General features: G+C 41.3%; 1 protein-coding gene across 4 annotated transcripts in view; it reads right to left on the bottom strand.

Moving 5' to 3' along the window:
• The window catches only part of CEP78 (centrosomal protein 78), a 29,303-nt gene extending 15,490 nt beyond the window's left edge, over positions 1-13,813 (bottom strand). For 2 of the 4 annotated variants that reach the window (XM_040449298.1, XM_040449296.1), the window contains exons 1-9: positions 13,433-13,813; positions 9,759-9,931; positions 9,591-9,663; positions 8,208-8,311; positions 6,338-6,512; positions 4,251-4,364; positions 2,637-2,701; positions 2,241-2,352; positions 407-424 (exon numbers count right to left, since the gene is read on the bottom strand). In XM_040449298.1, the coding sequence (XP_040305232.1) occupies positions 407-424; positions 2,241-2,352; positions 2,637-2,701; positions 4,251-4,364; positions 6,338-6,512; positions 8,208-8,311; positions 9,591-9,663; positions 9,759-9,931; positions 13,433-13,685 (1,087 nt within the window). In that variant the 5' untranslated portion in view covers positions 13,686-13,813. The remainder of the gene's footprint in view (positions 1-406; positions 425-2,240; positions 2,353-2,636; positions 2,702-4,250; positions 4,365-6,337; positions 6,513-8,207; positions 8,312-9,590; positions 9,664-9,758; positions 9,932-13,432) is intronic. The other 2 variants (XM_040449300.1, XM_040449297.1) reach the window with 1 other exon arrangement.
• Positions 13,814-19,388: the final 5,575 nt, after the last annotated feature.

Raw genomic sequence — 19,388 nt, forward strand, 5'->3', positions numbered from 1 at the left:
AATATTTCATAGAGTATAGCTTACTGGTAATCACCACATGACCCCTGTATGTTTTCTCTGGATACATTTACGCGCCTCTTAAAATACACAGAAGCTCCATTCACCATGTGCTATGTTTTGTTGTCTAACTTAATTACTCTCAAGCCAAATAGTGTTCATCATGTATGTGGTTTATATGTATACAACTTTCCCCTTACTTTCAGAAACTAATGCAAATGTCATTTTTAAGTAAAACCAAAAGAATTTACGCTTATCTTGTTAGGAGATTTAAAAAAAAATCCCATAAAAGTTCCTATCTTCTTTCTGCACACACAATTACAATATGAATATGACACAACTCACACAATTATTTAACCCCTATACTCACCTGGATCTAACTATATAGCCAGACGCTGATTTGGCTTACCTCTATGTCTCCATATAACTGAGGCAAATACAGAAAAAAGCCCAAGAAATAAAATTACTCTTAAAACAGCTCAGTGAGCTTGTAAACTTCAGTCACATTTCCACTTTGTTTAATCATGCTAAGAAAAAATTTTTAAATTTTTATTCTCATTCCACAAAGTCCTGTTATATACTTCCAGGTACTAAAATTACAGGAATCTGAATATAACATATAGATATACTTCTTTTTCCTATAGATAGCTCTACTTCTAATATTATATCAAAATACCGACTTAGACACTTTTTTCTTTTGAGAGAGAGAGAGAGAGAGAGAGAGAGAGAGTGAGAGACAGCGTGCACCAGCAGAGAAGGGGCAGATGGAGAGAGAGAAAAAGAATCTTAAGCAGGCTCCATGCTCAGCAGAGTGAGACGCAGGGCTGGATCCCACAACCATGAGATCATGACCTGAGCCAAAACCAAGAGTCGGACACTTAACCACGTGAGCCACCCAGGTGTCCCCCAACTTAGACAGTTTTATAAATGTTTTACACACGACGTAAACTTTTAAAAATAATACATAGTGTGATATCACAAATATCAACTTTTTTGTATATATTAACTACTAAAATATCAGTTTTAAAATAAAAATTGGTAGATAACTGTAAGCTTTCTTTTGATTTAATAAACACTCTTAACTCCTATTTAATATTTTGTTGATCAAACAAGCTGATTAATGGAGAATCAAAAACATGTATCTTTTAGTGGTAAAAAAAGCAGTTAAACTTATGAAAATGTTTACAATATTTTTCACTAATTTATTTATTTTTTAAGTAGGTTCCATACCCAATGTGAAGCTTGAATTCATGACTCTGATATCAAGAGTCGTATGGTCTACTGACTGAGCCAGGTATGCACCCCAAATTTTTCAGTAATTAAAAAACTGGACAAATCAACTCAGTGAAACCTTGTGAATACATTAAAAAGTATAACTATGAACCATACAGAATTTAAATTTAGTTTAAAATGAAGTGAAAGGGGGTGCATAGGTGGCTCAGTGGATTACGTGCTCGACTTCGGCTCAGGTCATGGTCTCAGGGTTCATGAATTTGAGCCCAGTGGCTCTGTGCTGACAGTGCAGAACCTACTTCAGATCCTCTGTCCCCCTCTCTCTGCCCCTGCCCAGATCACATGCGTGCGCTCTCTCTCAAAAATAAATAAACACTTAGGGGCGCCTGGGTGGCGCAGTCGGTTAAGCGTCCGACTTCAGCCAGGTCACGATCTCGCGGTCCGTGAGTTCGAGCCCCGCGTCAGGCTCTGGGCTGATGGCTCGGAGCCTGGAGCCTGTTTCCGATTCTGTGTCTCCCTCTCTCTCTCCGTCCCTCCCCCGTTCATGCTTTGTCTCTCTCTGTCCCAAAAATAAATAAACATTGAAAAAAAATTAAAAAAAATAAATAAATAAATAAATAAACACTTAAAATAAAATTAAAATGAAGTGAAAATAGAAAAGTGGCAAATTATACTTAAGCCACATGGAATTGTGTTAACAGACAACAGAAGGAGAAAACGAAAATCTTAACAAAGAAATATATTCAAAATAATGAATTTTCTATGAAACATAACGTTGCTTAACTAAAAAAATGGAAACATTAGTATCTCTTTTTAAAAATTATTTCTACATTCTATAAATTCGCATCATCTGTATAGAACATTTACAGTCTTTCTAATCTGCACATCGTCAATATTGGTTGTTACCACTGATGTCGTATAATGAGAAGAGATTTCAGTTTTAGCACCCGGGAACACATAAGGGGTGTAAGCTCTAGTAGGTGCTAAAAAGCCAGGCTAGAAAGAGTTACCGATTCTAATAGTAGCTTTCCCTTTTCGACCACTTCCCAGAACTATAGTTCTCTTTTTCTGTCTAGCAGTTTTGAATGGTTCCTTCACTGATGGAGAAGTGATCCACTGGTACTGGAAGAGAAATAATACATACGCATTTCAGTTACAGGTAATTTATGAGGTTTGATCTCAACTGGAAATTCAGATATTTTAAGTTAATAAAAGGTTTGCTATCTGCATTTCTGAGACCGTATATTAAAGAATCACACAATTTTTTCAAAACCAGAAGGCCATTTGATTTGACTTATTTGGTTTAAGATGGCAGAAAAATGCCTTGATAGTTTTATTAGGAAAAAAAAAGAAAAAAGAAAAACAGGCAATTAACGAAAAATTCTTCCTAGAGAACTACGTGTTACCTCTGACTTGGCGCTCCTTCCATTCTGGAGAACTTTTTTAATAACTGCTTTCATCACAGAATGATCTAAAGTGAAATAAAATTGAAATTATAGTAACTGCTTCCCAATGAGTGGTTATGCCCATTTAAAAACAAAAGCCAACTAATTACTGCTCTTCACATAAAATTAAGTATAAGACCCACATTATGCAGTTACTTACCTATTTCCCCCTTTGAGTATTCTAATTTCTTCCTCAAAAACCTAAGATGAAAGTATGCCTCCTCCCATATGGTCCCCGATGACTTCTATTTTGGCAGCAGCCGAGATAAAATCTAGACACTTTGTGTCTAAAGTGGCTTTGATAGCTTTGGCTACAAAGCAAAGAGTCTGGGGGCACTGTCCAGATGCTTAGATACCTAACAGGTGCCTAATCCATCAAACCAAAGTCCTGAGTCTCTCAAAGCTGCCCCTCTCCTCAGCCCCCCTTTTCTCAGTGAGTGGTACCACCAGCTGCACACATAATTATCCAGGACTTGCTTATTACTATCTCTTTCATACCCCATATCTGATCTATCCGTAAGTCTTATTAGCTACACCTTCAAAACACAACCTGAATTCAACCGCTCACCAGCTCCAACCTTCCACCCTAAGCTAAGCCAGAAACAGCCCCGATTTGGACTCCTGACTGGAGTGACAGTCTCCTGACTGGTCTCCCCATTTCCCTTCTTTATCCCCCACGCTCATTCCGAAGTCTATTCTCTACACCAGGGTCATCTTACTGAAACGCTATTCAGATCAAGCCTTTCCCACCTCAAAACCCTCTGCTCACACAGAGTAATTCATGTCCTTACTGGGGCTTTCCAAGACCTTACAAGATCATGCCCCTGGCCACCAACATGACCTCACTGCATACCATGCTCTCCTTCACTCAGTGTTCTGGCTATGGTGGCCTCTGCACTTTTCCTGAATACTTTACCCACCCTGCCACCTATGTACCTGCACACATAGCCTCCTGGTTCTGGAACGTGCTTTCTCCAGGTCTCCCATGGCTTACCACTTTTCACTTGGGTGTCCCCTCAAATGTCATTTCTCCAGTGAAGCTGTCCCCTGACAAATCTAATACAGCCCTACTGCCCCATTCAATGTCTTCACCTTAAGGTGTTTTTGTACTTCTTGCTATCTAAAAGTACACTACTTATCTGTTTACTCATTTCTACCTGAACCCTTCCACTGGAAGGAGGACAAGACTTTTGAATATCCAATTCACTGCCACATTCCTAGTGCCTAAAACCTGTGTCTGGAACACAGAAAGGATTCAAAAATTACTCGGTAACTTAGAAATGAATGAAATGCTCTTTCCAAGAATGCAAAGGTTCCACAAGGAGGAAATAGCTCTCTTGGTGGAAGCAGGTTCATTATCTAGATTCAAGTCTATACAGAGTGGCGGCCAAGAGCAATTTACAAGTATCAATTCACTTTAATTAGTAAATTATCCACTAAAAACACAAGGGAAGTACAAGATTCAAAACAGTATAAGATTAGGAAAGTAAACACATTAAATTTTAAACACTGTCAATACATGAACAAATTCTTTGTTTTGCCATTCGTTAATCGATTAAAGAAGATGCGACATACCAACAAGTGGATTTTTTCTTATATCCAGAATGACCAGAGTTCTATTGGTTTCCAGGGCCTTTAGTAAAGCCTTTGCTCCTTCATTGGTGAGGCCACATTGCTGCAGGTCAAGTGCTTTTGATGAAAGACAAAAGGTCACTTGCCAACTCTACACAGATTTAACACACAGTCAACTGTCATGTATTCCTGCATGGAAGATTTTGGTACAAGCCTAATCATGGCAGGGTTTTAATCTTGGACGTGGAAAAAAGAAAAACAGAAAAGTATACACACACATAATACAAAATCCAATAAAAAATTCTTGGATGTGCCTCAATTATCCTGCCCATAGTAACAACATATCACCCAACATATTTTACGATTACATAGTTGAAGAATGACTGGATACAGTCTATGAGTGAAAAACATCACAAAAGGAATCCCAGCTCATAATTAGCAAGAATGCTGGTGGCAGTGGGGACCTCATATACAAAAACTCGGTGGAGCTCAGAAACTGCACTGCATTCTTTTGATATGATCTTGAGCTCCAAATCACTCTTGAAATGAGTTGAAAGAAAAAAGCCAAATAGAAGATTTGTAGTAAGTATTAGTTTTAGAACAAAAAAGATAAAGAAAGATGTCTCAAGAGGATGTAAACAATAACAAATCCAAACAATGTGTGAATAGGGAACATATGCTGAGAACTTATCAACAAAGAATGATAGTCAAGAACACACTCTTTAAAAGGTCAAAGAACAGAACAAGTGATCAGAAACACTAGTAGTTCATTTAAACCAAAGGGATCATCACAAAAGCACAGGCATACAAAACATTACATAGGAGGAAACTATCATATGAGCCCTTTTCTAAAAGTGTCGTGTAAACCATTACATTAAAGTAACTGGAGGCTTCTAAAACCCCAGGGTACAAAGAAGTGAGCCAAATATATGGAAATGATATGAAGCAACCCTTACAAACTCTTACTATAGAATGGACAGAGGATACAATTAATCAACTAGCTAAATTACTAACAATAGTTAATTGTCACTACTATGCACACTGAATACAAATTAAAACAATATACTATGATTGTTCTACCAGATTAGGTCAAGATCATATAAACAAAACCTTTAGGATGTGCATGCCCTTTTGACCCAAGAACTCCCTAAGAATTTAACCAATAATAGATGTAGGCAAGGGTATGTATCAGAGTACTGTTTTTACGTGAAAAACTGCAAAGAGCTCCTATATCTAGCAAGAATGAGTAAGCTGAGGGTACTATGGCATATTCATGCAATGGAACTCTGAACAGTCACTAAAAATGATGTGGTAGATAGAAATTTAGTGACTCATTAAGTAGCTCATACTAGATGAAATGAGAAAAGTTATAAAATCTGGAGTAACCCTACTTGCATAAAAGAGGGAGGGCTACTAACTTTTGTTTGTCTTATAGTTTTTAAAAATGACACAAGCCAGTGCTTGTGAGGGTAGAGGCCTCACGGACACTGTTAAGGTGGATTATAAATTGGCACAGAATTTCTGAATGGTGATTTGGCAACATGCAATAAATGTCTTAAAAATGTCATCTGATGAGGTCATTCCACTTTTAGTAACTTAATCTACATAAGTAATACCAGTGGATGCAGAGATGTATGAACAAAGTTTTCACCACACATTGTTTCCTACAGGGAAAAGCACAACTGTCTACATCTATTTACAAAGAATGATTACATTATTGCATGTCAATATAAATGGAGTACCACAGGATACATCATTAATTACAAGAGCATGAATTAGTAAGTGCACTATGAGTCCACTTTTTTAGTCTCTGAAGTATACGAGGATATTTGTAGAAAAATAAAACACTGAAAGTATACCAAAAATGAACAGTGATTGCGTCTAGGTATTAAGATTATGGGTAATTGTGTTTTCTTGTTACTCTGTATTTTCTGTGAAGAATAAATATATGTAATTCTTAGGAAAGCTGTAAAGCACAGTAAAAGGTATTGGAAAAATAAGGCTTTGAAAAAAATCCTATGACAATATCATGCCAAAAGCTAAGCATATTTAGCATTTAAAAATTCACTATTTTCCATTTTAGAATTTACCTCTAAGCCATAAATCATCACTGAGAGATTCTGCAAAAGCACCTGCGCCAAGGTCACCAATGAGCGTGTTGCAATTCAAAGTGATACGCCTCAAACCAGCCATACAGTCCAGGTCAGGTCTCCTATAACGAAGACTCTCAGCCCAGGTTTCTTCGTGCCTTCTCATGGTCTGATACTTCAAAGATTTAAGAGGATGAAATGAAGACGTTTGAATAAGGAAACAGGGGAGGCCTACTGAAGATGGCTTAGCATGTCACGGTCAACCCAAGAGATTTAACAGTCAATTCAAGTTTAGGAGTCCAGTGACCCAGATTCTAGTTTGCCAGCGATTGGTTAGATTGTAGCCACTGGATGACCGCTGATCAGTTATATAAACTTTGGCAATCAATTACATTCTACAAATTTTATTTTCCTTATCTCCAACTCAGGGAATTAGTTCTAAATTCTGTTATTGCTGAGGCTGTATCATTCTGTCCTCTGGTGGTCTCCAAACACCTGATTGGGCATCCTGCAAGTGCACTTTGTGCAACACATATCTTATTGATTGAAAAATTATACACAGGAATTTCTGTACATATATTCCATGTACATTATAAACTCTCAAGGTATTTTTTATTTATTTTTTTTATTTTATTTATTTATTTTTTTTTTAATTTTTTTTCAACTTTTTTTATTTATTTTTGGGACAGAGAGAGACAGAGCATGAACGGGCGAGGGGCAGAGAGAGAGGGAGACACAGAATCGGAAACAGGCTCCAGGCTCTGAGCCATCAGCCCAGAGCCCGACGCGGGGCTAGAACTCACGGACCGCGAGATCGTGACCTGGCTGAAGTCGGACGCTTAACCGACTGCGCCACCCAGGCGCCCCTCAAGGTATTTTTTAAATGATACAAAAACAAATATAGGGGGTCTAATATTTTCTTTCCCTAACCCAGGGGATCTTGCTTACTACTTTAAGGTATGTACACTAACTTCAGTGGCCTGCAACATGCAAAGGCAGTTTGACATGCTGTAGGAAATTGATGGTTTGAGTTTTAACCAGAGATATAGTCAGAAAGATATATTTATTTCCCTACATTCATAAGATAAATTTTGGTTACAGGGAACACTGACTTTCAAAGAAAGCAATCTTACTACATGCTCGAACAACAAAAGACTCAAAGTTCCTGTGACACTCTAAAATGGAAAATCGTTGGTGTTTTTCTATTAACAATAACCTATAAAAGCAACAAGTGGGAATCACAGCAAAACACTTACATGGTGCTTGTTATGTGCCAGGCACTATTTTATACAAATTAGTTAGTTTAATACAAAGCACAGAGGCTAAGTAATATGTCCATGGTCATAAGCTATGAAATTGGAGAGTTGGAATTTGAACCTAGGCTATTTGGTTTCAGAATCCATGCTCTTCACTGTTTTCTGTATCCTGGGTCAATGAACTTGGCTCTGTATAGGCCCAAAGGTAAAATTTTCAGCTTTGGGGGCCATACAGTTTCTGTTGCAACTACTCAGCTCCACTGGGATAGGACGAAAACAGCCACAGTCACTATATAAGCAAATGGGTGTGGCTATATTCTAAAAAAACTATTTATCACAGGTGATGGGCTATTTTCAGTAACTCAAAATACATGACAGTATTGTTTATGATGTATTTATACATGAAATTTCTTATTTCTAGGAATAAGTGAACTACCTTCACTAAATGGCAAATCCCAAACTGAAAACTGGTCATATTCTTTCAATAAAACTAAAACTGCAAGCACATGTATCAAAGGACAAAAACAAAACAAAAAAAAACCCCTGCCATCTTGAATCAAAATAATAATGTTTCAATCACATATGTTTTCATGAAAGTTTAAACGTAAAGTCACCTTTAAGATCTTGGCCATGTGATCTGCTCCCTGCCACGTCAGATTACAGCCCGTGAAGTTTACTGTCTTAAGAGTGATAGAGTTCTTTATACCTTGACAAATAACTAAAAGGGAAAACAAAAAAAAAAACAAAAAAACACACATACAATAAGATGAAGAGCCTATACAGTCTGGTCAATCCTGACATCTTTGCTTTTCCTAAGCCTATTGGAGGTTTACAGCTGTATTCTTAAATTCACTATCTACAGTCTTCCCAGACAACTGATGGATTGGTGCATTCTAAAATATGTCAGCAACAGAGGCTCCTGGGTGGCTCAGTCAGTTAAGCATCCGACTTCAGCTCAGGTCGTGATCTCACGGTTTGCGGATCTGAGTCCCATGTGGGCTCTGGGCTAACAGCTCAGAGCCTAGAGCCCGGAGCCTGCTTTGGATTCTGTGTCTCCCTCTCTCTCTGCCCCTCCCCTGTTCATGATCTGTCTCTGTCTCTCAAAAATAAACAAATGTTAAAAAAAAAATTTAAATATGTCAGCAATAAAGTGTTATTCCAGTTTACAACAATAGTTTAATTCTATTTAGATGCTAAAAATGAATACTCCAAACACTGAAAACTTTATTCCCAACTAGTCAGTAAAGTACTATATACCTTTTGAGACATAAGAAAGAGAAACCTAAAAAGCCTAAGACCCTTCCTAGTTTCATTTCCAGTGATACAACCCAAACTCGGTTATCAATCAATTTAAATGTCAACTATAAACCCAGAGTTTTATTAGGTGCTATGAAATATACTAGAGCAATATAAGATGGAAGATGTCAAACTCTTAGTTCCTTCAAATTAAAATGCAGCCTTCCTTACCACCTCAGACTCTACTGGACACAGTGAACACACATCAATTCTTCAGGACCCCAATCAACAATCACCTTCTCCGTGATTATTTCCATGATACGCTCCTCCCAACACCACTGAGTTTGCTGATCTTTGCATATGTTCCCTATTTTAGTACATAACATAGTGCATTACATAATTATGATTGCATATGAATAGTTTTAACTATTTAAAGATAATGATTTTTTTTGTCTTTACATCTTTCTATTTCCTTTCCCATAACATTTCTTGAAAAGAAAAAGGTGAACAAACACAAAAAAACAGAATAGTATATATGTGTGTGGCTGGTAGCTTAACAAAATCTTAAGTCGAACTGGTTCAGAGTATACAGCATGACAGACTTTTGGCGTACAAGTGAGATGAGGCCAAGGTTTTAACAGGCACAAGAGACAACCCAGGTAGAGCAGCACCAAGAAAAGGTACAGACAGCAGTTAACATGCGTGCAGGGAAACATGAGACCAGTCTGACGGGAGGAGATTTAAACAAGATTGAAACTTACTCTCTAAACCTCCATCTCCAATTGGACAATTTGCAAGAGACAGGTGCACCAGAGTAGCTGATTTATTTAATCCCTTTAAGGAGGAGAAAAAGTTAAAAATTTTACAGGCTCGGTTTACCCTCTAAAGCAAATATCCAGTGTTTGCAGGACACACTGGAGAAGGCTTACCTTTGTCAAAACAGTTAAATCTCTCTCTCTCAGAACTAGTCCGTTTAACTCTAGGTTCTTCAGAGCGTTTGATATACTTAAACAGCATTTGAGGGCTTTACATAACTGGAAGGTCACATCTTTGCTTCTTATTGCAGGAACACGACTTCTGCAAACTTTATTTCTGTCAGAACCTAAAACAAAAATTATTGTAAAATATGTATTGTCATCATTAGAAAATATCTACTCAGCGCTAAGGTACAAAAATGAATCCTGCTCTTAAAGTCCTCCTTGAGGGACACATGTAAACTCAAAAAGTCAATCACATGACTTACAGAAACATAAATTACATGCAAAGAGGTTCCTGTGAAAACAAAAAGTTTTATCTAAGTGATGGCTTCAAGGCAACGCTGAAGTTGAATCTAGAAAGAGGAGAATGACCACATAAAGTCTGCGTGGGAAGTGCAAAGACGTCCGAGCCTGGCACCTGCCGGCCACAGAAAATACTGCAGGTGGGGACATCTAAAGGCCAGGGTGCAAGGGGGAGGAGAAAGAAATTAAAATGGAGAGGTTGGTCCAAATCAGCCTGGGATAAAAAGCCGATGGCTTTTATCTCATAGGTAAAGAGGACCAGGGCTACCAGGGGCACAGTAAGGGTGCCTCTACAGGTTAGAAAAACGTACCTAAATCAGATAGATTAGAAAAAGCATCCCTGGGGCGCCTGGGTGGCGCAGTCGGTTAAGCGTCCGACTTCAGCCAGGTCACGATCTCGCGGTCCATGAGTTCGAGCCCCGCGTCAGGCTCTGGGCTGATGGCTCGGAGCCTGGAACCTGTTTCCGATTCTGTGTCTCCCTCTCTCTCTGCCCCTCGCCCGTTCATGCTCTGTCTCTCTCTGTCCCAAAAATAAACAAAAATTAAAAAAAAAAAAAAAAAAAAAAAAAATAAAAAAAAAAAAAAAAAAAAAGCATCCCTTCCCCAAGGTCAACCAGCCCCTTGGGGCTTTAGTAGAGCACGGCTCAGATTCCATACTTCTGTGTAGGACACAAGCTGTGCAGCCAATGCACGCTGATCCTGTGCCAGTGAGCCATTATGAGCATTATTTTAAGGACACGTTTTCATTTTAGAAGATCACGGAAGCCCAGTAGGCAGATGAACGGAGAGAGAAACTGAGCTCAGTGGCAGCAACAACTGGTTACAAGCTGGTGAGAATAAAGAACAGACCTAGGAGGACAAAATGTATAGTCTGGACCCATGGGATGCAAGAGAAAACAAAGGTTCAGTGAAGGAATTCTGAAGAGAATGGTCTGTGTGATACATTTTTCATACACTCACTGTGAAGTATGAGGCAAGATTAAGTACAATGGCCTTGACTTTGAGATCCCTTCCAACTGTAATTTCTTCTGATTTCTAAGTTATTACTTTGGTTAAGTCAAGTCGCTCCAGAGGAACAGAACAGTTCCTAAACCTGAATGAGATGTAGACAATAATCTCACTTCTCTTCACCAGAGGACAAATTGAGATGTCCCTGCAGAAGAGATAACAGATGACATGAAACCCAGAAACTAGAAAAGGGCCAGGCACATGACGAGTGTTCAGATTTAAAAACAAATAAAATAAAATCAAATAAAAATTAATGTTTATTTATTTTGAGAGAGAGCGAGCGAGCAAGCGAGCTTGAGAGGGGAAGGGCCAGAGAGAGAGGGAGACACAGAATCTGAAGCAGGATCCAGGCCCCGAGCTATCAGCACAGAGCCCGATGCAGGGCCCGAACTCACAAACTGTGAGGTCATGTCCCCAGTCGAAGTCGGAAGCTTAACCGACTGAGCCACCCAGGTGCCCCTGAGTGTCCAGATTTTTTAAAAAAATAAACCAGTAGTTTATTTCCTCTCCTGTATCTTCACACCTTCCCTGTGTGCTGGCTACTTTGCGTCAGCTTATAAACATACTCAAATGTGCCCATTTAAAAAACATCTTTTAGGGGTAGGATTTTCTAGATCTTCTTTGTGGGTTACCTTAGTTTCTCCCATGCCTTCAAACACTCCCCCATAGAGCCCAGATCTGCACCTGGAGCCCAGAGTTATCTAGACACACGTTTGGATGCCCCACAGGGCCCTCTTAAAGCATTAAGGATGAAGCGAGATCTTCTCCCTGACCCCAGACCCCAATCCGCTCCTGCTGTGTTGTGTCTCACAGAAGGGTGCTCCTATAAATTGTCACCCAAGCTTGCTGTCCCCCCGTCCTTCTAACTGGTCCCCAGGCTCCATCCATTTGTCTCTTTGATATCTCAGATTACAATTCACCCTCCTCCCAATCAACTTGCCCTCCAGATGGAAGTCAGAGCAAGCTTCTAAATCAAAAGTCCACCTCAGCATCTTTGAGTGCCTCTCACAGCCGTTAGGATAAACATCCAACCACTGGATAGGACAAACAAGGCCCCTCCCTGTGTGGCCCCCACCAGGTTTCCTGTCTCAGCCCTCCCTTCTTTAAACCCTAAATTGCAGTCCTCTACCTTAGTTTTGCCGTATTTTCTTACATTTCTCAAACCTGGGCACACGCAGCTCCCTCCTGCCATTTGAGCAGCTCCCACACAACCTTACAAAGGAGGCAGCCCCTCCAAGAAACCCTCCCTAACTTTCCCTTCTAACATTCTCAGCTTTACAGCACCAGAGCTCACTTCTTCCAGAGCCCTAACTTTGGTGCTAGTGTTTACTTGCTGCCTCTCCCAGCAGAAGAGGAGATCCTCCAAGGCAGGAACCTTGTCTCCTGCAGTGCTGGGTGCTGGCTGAACTCATTCCAGTGCCAGGACACTTGTATACCAACAACCTGCTTAATTTTTAGGGGTAAAAAGTATTTATTGATTTATTAAAGTTCCAGTATAGTTAACCTACAGTGTTATATTAGTTTCAGGTGTACATTATAGTGATTTGAGAATTCTATACATTACTCGGTGCTCACCACAGTTAAGTGTACTCTTTAACAACCCATGGAAATGTTAATTTACAAGTGTGGGGATTGTAGTTTAAAAGTAACTTGCTCCCACCACACAGAGTGTAAACCCTGGAATTCAAACCCTAGGCTGCCTTCCCATCTCTGCTCTTTCCACTATGTGTGATTAAACAAACAAACAAACAAAACAAAAACTTTTTTTGATTAACAGCCATGTCTTATTCAAAAGCAAATGGTGCAAAAGGCTGGGATGTATTAGTTTTCCTAATGCTTTGTTCTGTATCAGACTAAATCATAGGGTTTAGTCTGGATTAAGGGTGAAGTGGGGTATCCAATCGTGCGTGCTAGACAGCTCTGGGCCCCAGGTGCAGATCTGGGCTCTGTGGGCGAGTGTATGAAGGCATGGGAGAAACCAAGGTAACCCAATAGGTAACATACGTCGAATGCTTAATTATGTCCCAAACTGCGCTAAGCGCTCTACAAGCATTAACTTGGTGCATCTTTGTAATCGCCAGGCACAGCACATCCTGTTAGTTTATATTACGAAAGAGACCGCTGAGACCCGCAGGCCTTAAGTGACTCACCCCGGGCCCCCCGAGCTGGTAAGAGTCCTAGGCCGCACGCCCCGTGTGCTGCACACATACCCGGGCAGGGCACACCCGTGCCTGCGCCCAGCCTCCACCTGGCACCGTCTAAAATCTCGCGCCGCGGCACCGACACGAGGACCACTGTTGGCGGGAACTACAAACCTGTTTCGCCAAGCCACGGCTGGAAGAAGCTCTTGATGGAGATTAGGGGCAGATCTTTGTTAATCTTGAGGGTGCTCAGGAGGGGCGCCCAGTCCACGACGCGCAGGCGGTCTGCATTGAAGTCCAGCACGCCCTCCCGCAGGCAGGCGCGCACCGAGGGCAGCGGCACTGAGTCCTGCAGCGCGCATAGGTACTCGTAGTGTGAGAAGAAGTCGGCCGCGCTGTCGCGGCGCAGCTTCACCGAGTCGATCATGGCCCGGGGACGGCCTCGGGGGACGCCGGCGGCGGAGACAATGCCCGCTGGCGCCCCAGAACGCCGGGTCGTCGAAGGCCCGGCTGCTGCGATCCCACGGCTGCGCAGGAGCGGCGGCTCGGCCAGAAGACTCACAGCCCCCGGCCCCAGCTAGGCCCACCGACGCCGCGCTCGCGCGCCGCCCCCAGCCCCGCGGCGCCGGCCGTTGGCTCCCGCCTCACCGTCCTCCGCGGCGCGGGGCTGCAGTTCAAGCCGACGGGCGGGGCCTGTGGGGGGCGGGGCGCGGAAACGTCAGCGCGCTCGCTGTGCGTCCGCACGCAGGCCCCGCCTCTCCTGGGGACGGGGCCTGAGGACGAGAGGCGGGACGTTCGAGGCGGGACGTTCGAGGCGAGGAAGGTGCGAAAGGTAGGCTGTTTTCGGAATTTGGGGTTTGCAGAAAAGGATTTAACTGGTTGATCGAATTAAAGGGAGAGACGGACGTAGCATCACATTTACAAAGTAGTCTAAACTTCTGACAAGTGTCTATGCTTGCACCGCCCAGGAGAGAGGACCCCTGGTGAGGGATGTGCAAACGACCGAGTGAATATCCGCTGCCGTGCATGTGCATTAAATCTTTGCTGTCTGTATCAATTTCTACAAGTAACTCTTCACTTGTGTTGTTTCTACTTACCTCACGCGGTTGTAGGCATGTTGTAAAGACTTCCATGAATTCAGGACATTGTTGTGATTACTAATAGTCACTTTGTTTTGTATTGACAGCGACGGTTAACTCTCTCATAATTAGTGCTTTCTGTCTCCTAGGCATCCTTTTAAGCATTGTTTAAGTATGAAATAATTAAATTTTCTTAACAACTCGCCAAGGAACGTAACGGTTGTATATCTACTTTACAAAAGGGGAAACCAAGGCAGAGGAAGTTGGGTACCTTACAGCTAAGTAAGTAGAACTCAGATAATTGGCCTCAGAACCTGTGTTTGTATGCATTTTCTAGAACAGTGATAGTCCTTTGGTCAGGCCTTAGGCATTATGTTTACAGCATTCCTCTTCCACTGTAGAACCAAGCTAAAGGGTAAATCATTTTTGTTAGGGACGGAATGGAGATTTCAATTGCCACACATACGGGAAACTTAATCTAAGTTACAGGAACGTGTAGCTCTTCTCAGAGATCAGCAGAGCACGCCAGCCAATCCCCAAATGCCAAGTCTGATCATCCCTTCTCTGGACTTCCTTGTTCCCTTGACTCAGCTACCCTGATCCAAATAAAATAGAAGACCAGTAGGCAACCAATCCGCTGAAAAAACCAAATAACTTATGCATCACCCTATAAAAATCCCTTAACCTGTGAGCGACTCAGAATTGATTGCTTTCCTCGCTTTGAGTTTCCCAGGTTGGAGGTTGAAAGCCTTGCAACAAACTCATCTTACTGTTTTGTTTTATTCAGTGGGCGGAGTTTGGTTTTTGACAGCATCCGCTGGGCGAGTGGGATTTTTTTTACCTCTTATTCACTGTACTTCACTCCTGGTTCATCCTGACAACATTATACCCAGACGTCGAACCCAGCTTACCTTCCCATGGAGCCTCAGTGCAGATGCTCTCTGCTCATCTCCAACACTGATCTTCTCTGGACCTGCTTTCAGAGCAATGAGTTTGTTGGATCCAGTCCTGTCTTATTTTAACTGTCATGTGCTTCCCATTTCTTTTTTTCCACTCCCATAAGCTGTTCACAATGGCTCTTCCAAATCTCCTCCACTCTTCTCGTGTCACCACTAGACTCTGTGTCCCTGCTCTCTGACCTGAAGAGGTATGAGGAGGTATGATACCTCTTATTTCAGTGGGAAAATAGGTTTTCAGACACAGACTTCCTCATCTTTTTAAGTTTGTTTGTTTGTTTGTCTGTTTAGAGAGAACGAGCGGGAGAGGGAGAGAAAGAATCAAAGCAGGCTCCCCGCTGTCAGAACAGGGCCTGACTCAGAGGTCAAACTCACCACCGAGGAGATCATGACTGAGCTGACATCAAAAGTCAGCGGCTTAAATGCCTGAGCCACCCAGGCGCCCCTCTTCATCTTCTCTCCACGAACTCTGGCTGCCTTCCAGTCCATGCTCTGTAGTGCAGCCACCACCACTTCCTGTTCAAATCCTTCCATGACTTCCCGTTGCCCTTAGCATAAAGGCAGCCCTCCTCACAATGGTCTAAAATACTGCTCCTCAGTGTGGAGTCACAGACTAGCTGCTGGGTGAGAACTGCTACTGTTTTATAAGATAAAGAGCTTGCTTCAGAACGTAAATCAAGCCTGCACCAAACATACTCATTCGTTCAGCAGGCAAGACTTTCTTGATGAAAGTGGCAGTGTGCGAGTTAACATTCGAAAACAGGCTCCTTATCTCATTGCACACTGGCACTTTGAGTGCCCTGGTCTACAGGGCACTGCATCCCCTGAGCATGATGGGGGCATGATCTCTGCAGTCTCATCCTGCACCCTTTTGTATTCAAGAATCTGGCCCACAGTGGACTCCTTTCAGGCCTACATGCTTCATGGCTCATTGTCCATGCTCTTCCCTCTACATGAAATATCCTTCCCTCTGGTCTGTATGTGCTTAATGTCTCTTGATCCTTCTCAGCTCATGTATCACATTGTCAAGGAAGCATTCCCTTAACCTACTCAACTCATCAGGCCCCCTGGCCTGAGCTCTCCAAACACCATGTACCTCTTCTTCATTCAGGCCTTCATCACATTTCACAGCCGTTTTAAGATAGATATTGACTATAGGGTCCATCAGGAAGAGATCACATTGTTTTACTTCCTCTTGCATCTCCGGGGACTAGCGCAGTTACTACATGCTACATGTAACTGAAGCACTAGTTATAACACGTGTTGAATGAACAAGTGAATGGACCTAATCAATGAGCAAGCCCTGGCAGTTTTTCCCTTACAGCATGCCTGATACTCCTTCCATCTGCCTTGCCATTACTCCAATTCCACTATTTATTATTTTACGTGTGGATTATCATGCTTGCTTCAGAGAATACCACATTCAGGCTCAACTTAACATCATTTATTACACCTCCCAAGGTTCATAGATCATGCTGTTGCCCTGTTCCAAACCTTCCATTGATGCATCTTGCCAACACAGTAAAGCCCAAATGTTTAAGAATGACATTTAAAACTTTCCATAACCTGGCTTTAGTTTCACGTTCTGGACTTTTAAAAAAGTTTTTTATTTATTTATTGAGAGAAAGAGAGAAGGAGGGAGAGGCAAAGAGAGAAGGACAGAGAATCCCAAGCAGTTTTTGTGCTGTCTGCACAGAGCCTGATGCGGGGCTCCGTTCATAAACTGTGAGATCATGACCTGAGCTGAAATCAAGAGTCAGATCCTTAACCAACTGAGCCACTCAGGTGCCCCTCCAGACTTGTTTTTAATCGATGAGTCTAATTATCTCTACATCTTTGCTCCCTTCCAGCTCGTGTATTATAATATTAAAAACTCTTGTAGTCACCACTCTTATGTCTCCTTCTCTGGGAAAACCTCACTGAGAATCCAAGCAAGATATGGATCCCTTCTCTTCTCTGAACTTGCGAACAGTTTAGTAGGATACGTCTGGAGCTGCCATAAGGCATCTACATTTTATCTTCGCCGCTGGTATCTAAGCTCTCATAGAGTGTGGATACAACTCTGTGCTCTGTGCACTTCTTACCATGGTGCTATACACATGGTCAACCTGGTCAGTAAATATTTGGTGAATGAATGGATGAATGAATGAATGGATGAATGAAATGAGTTCCCCAGCCCTTTCTCTCCTTCTCTACTTTTCAAGGTTCTGTAGTTACACTTGGACAATAGGCTGCTTCATAGCAACATAATAACTAAGCTCACAGAGCGTTGCAAATAGTTGCTAAGAGCATCCCTCCACCACTTAAGAACAACTTGTTCTCCCTCTCTAATGGAGAGAGCAGGTTTCCATACTTATTAAGTGCCTTTGTTTACTTGGCATTGAGAGACACTGGGGGCATCAGTGCTCTACTTTCAGTGAAATGCCCATTTTGATTGTAATTTTCCCCTGTGAATAACAGCTAGCTAAAAAGATGTTCCTGTACAATTTTTCATCCTTTTATATTCATAAAAAGCATCTTAACTACATACAAGCAGAAAATAAATAGAACTCTACTTTATATTTAATAAAAGTTTAGGGAGATGTCTTTATGGCACATTACCAGACTTGTTTGGGGGAAACTTTAACCATGTGAAATATTCTGGAGAGGCACCAAGAGTTCAAGAATTCTCAAAATTTCTGAGTACGCAGTTGCCTCATATATAGGCACAGTGGTAGCCATCTAGGTAACAGTAATTTGGAAGATATTCTGTTAGTCCACTCATACTGTAATAATGTGGAAGAAAATCATCCTAAAGCTCAGTGACATCAACAAGAATTTGGGATTTTTTGATTTGAGGATTAGCTGTAATGACTCTGTTTTAGACCTCCAGATGTCTAGTTTTGCTCCATGGTTGGGTCCATTTGAGGTCTGTCCCACATATCTGACTCAAGGGCCCAACCGTGGGGCAGCAGCTCCTAGGGCACACTCTTCTCACCTTGGCCACTGAAACACAAGAGGAGAGCCCACTTAAGCCCATTTAAGACCTCTGCTGGCATCATATCCCCTCACACTCCACTTGCCAAAATGGCAGGAGACAATCAATATAAGTACTGCTATTGAGCATTAAGCATAACTGCTGCTTCTAGAATGAGAAGTAAATGAGGGTTACACAGGAAAAAGTATCACTTCTAATGGCTGTGTGCTCTGACAATGCAGGTATCAGTCCTATAAATGACAGAGGAGGATTGAACAAACACCAAATGAAGTTAAAAGTGTTTTCAAGCATTGTTTATTAAACATAACATTGAAATTGCAATTCCGAGTCTGTTCTATGAGTCATATGGAATAGGACGAATGAGAAATTATGGATTATTATAGTTATAACATCTACTATGAGCTAGGGCAATAGGGTTCTCAGGATGTAAGAAAAAGAATACGGAGATAATATAGAGGAGGTTTACTTAAAACTGGAGTGCTGAATTAGGATTAGAATTATCTGTGATTCATAAAGTATTTTAACCGTATTTATATTTATATAGAAATTTAGGTCAATTTCTGTATAACTATAAATTTATATAAAACTATATACTATCTATGTATATGATTAAATATAACAAATATATGTCATATATATTTGTCACACACACACACACACACACACACACACACACATACACACATACACACACACACATCCTATATCTGTCTGTGAATAGGCCTAGAACCAGTGACCAACCCGATAGCAAAAGACATCCATAGGGCCCAGATTATGGTCTTGATATGGCTGATTTCAGGTCTGTGGTGCATCTGTGTGAGATGAACTTGGAAAATTTTGTGATACCAAATGACAAGTTATCAAAGAGTACTAAGGTCATTTCAAAAGGATTCAGGAGCCAAATGTGCAGAGGCTCTCTGTGGACAATAGAACATTTTGAACTTCAGTAGGATAAAATTACAATGAATTGAAACCCATCAACTATGTTTAAATCCACAGGTTTCTATGGATATCAACAACAACAAAAAAAAGTCAACGTATGAGGGTAATTGGGAAACATTCATCATAATGAAAATGGATTTTTTAAATAGTAGGGGTGGGATTGGGTGGGGTGGGAG

Source organism: Herpailurus yagouaroundi, unplaced genomic scaffold (assembly GCF_014898765.1).
Source record: "Herpailurus yagouaroundi ecotype Mexico unplaced genomic scaffold, PumYag 199, whole genome shotgun sequence".
NCBI lineage: Eukaryota > Metazoa > Chordata > Mammalia > Carnivora > Felidae > Herpailurus > Herpailurus yagouaroundi.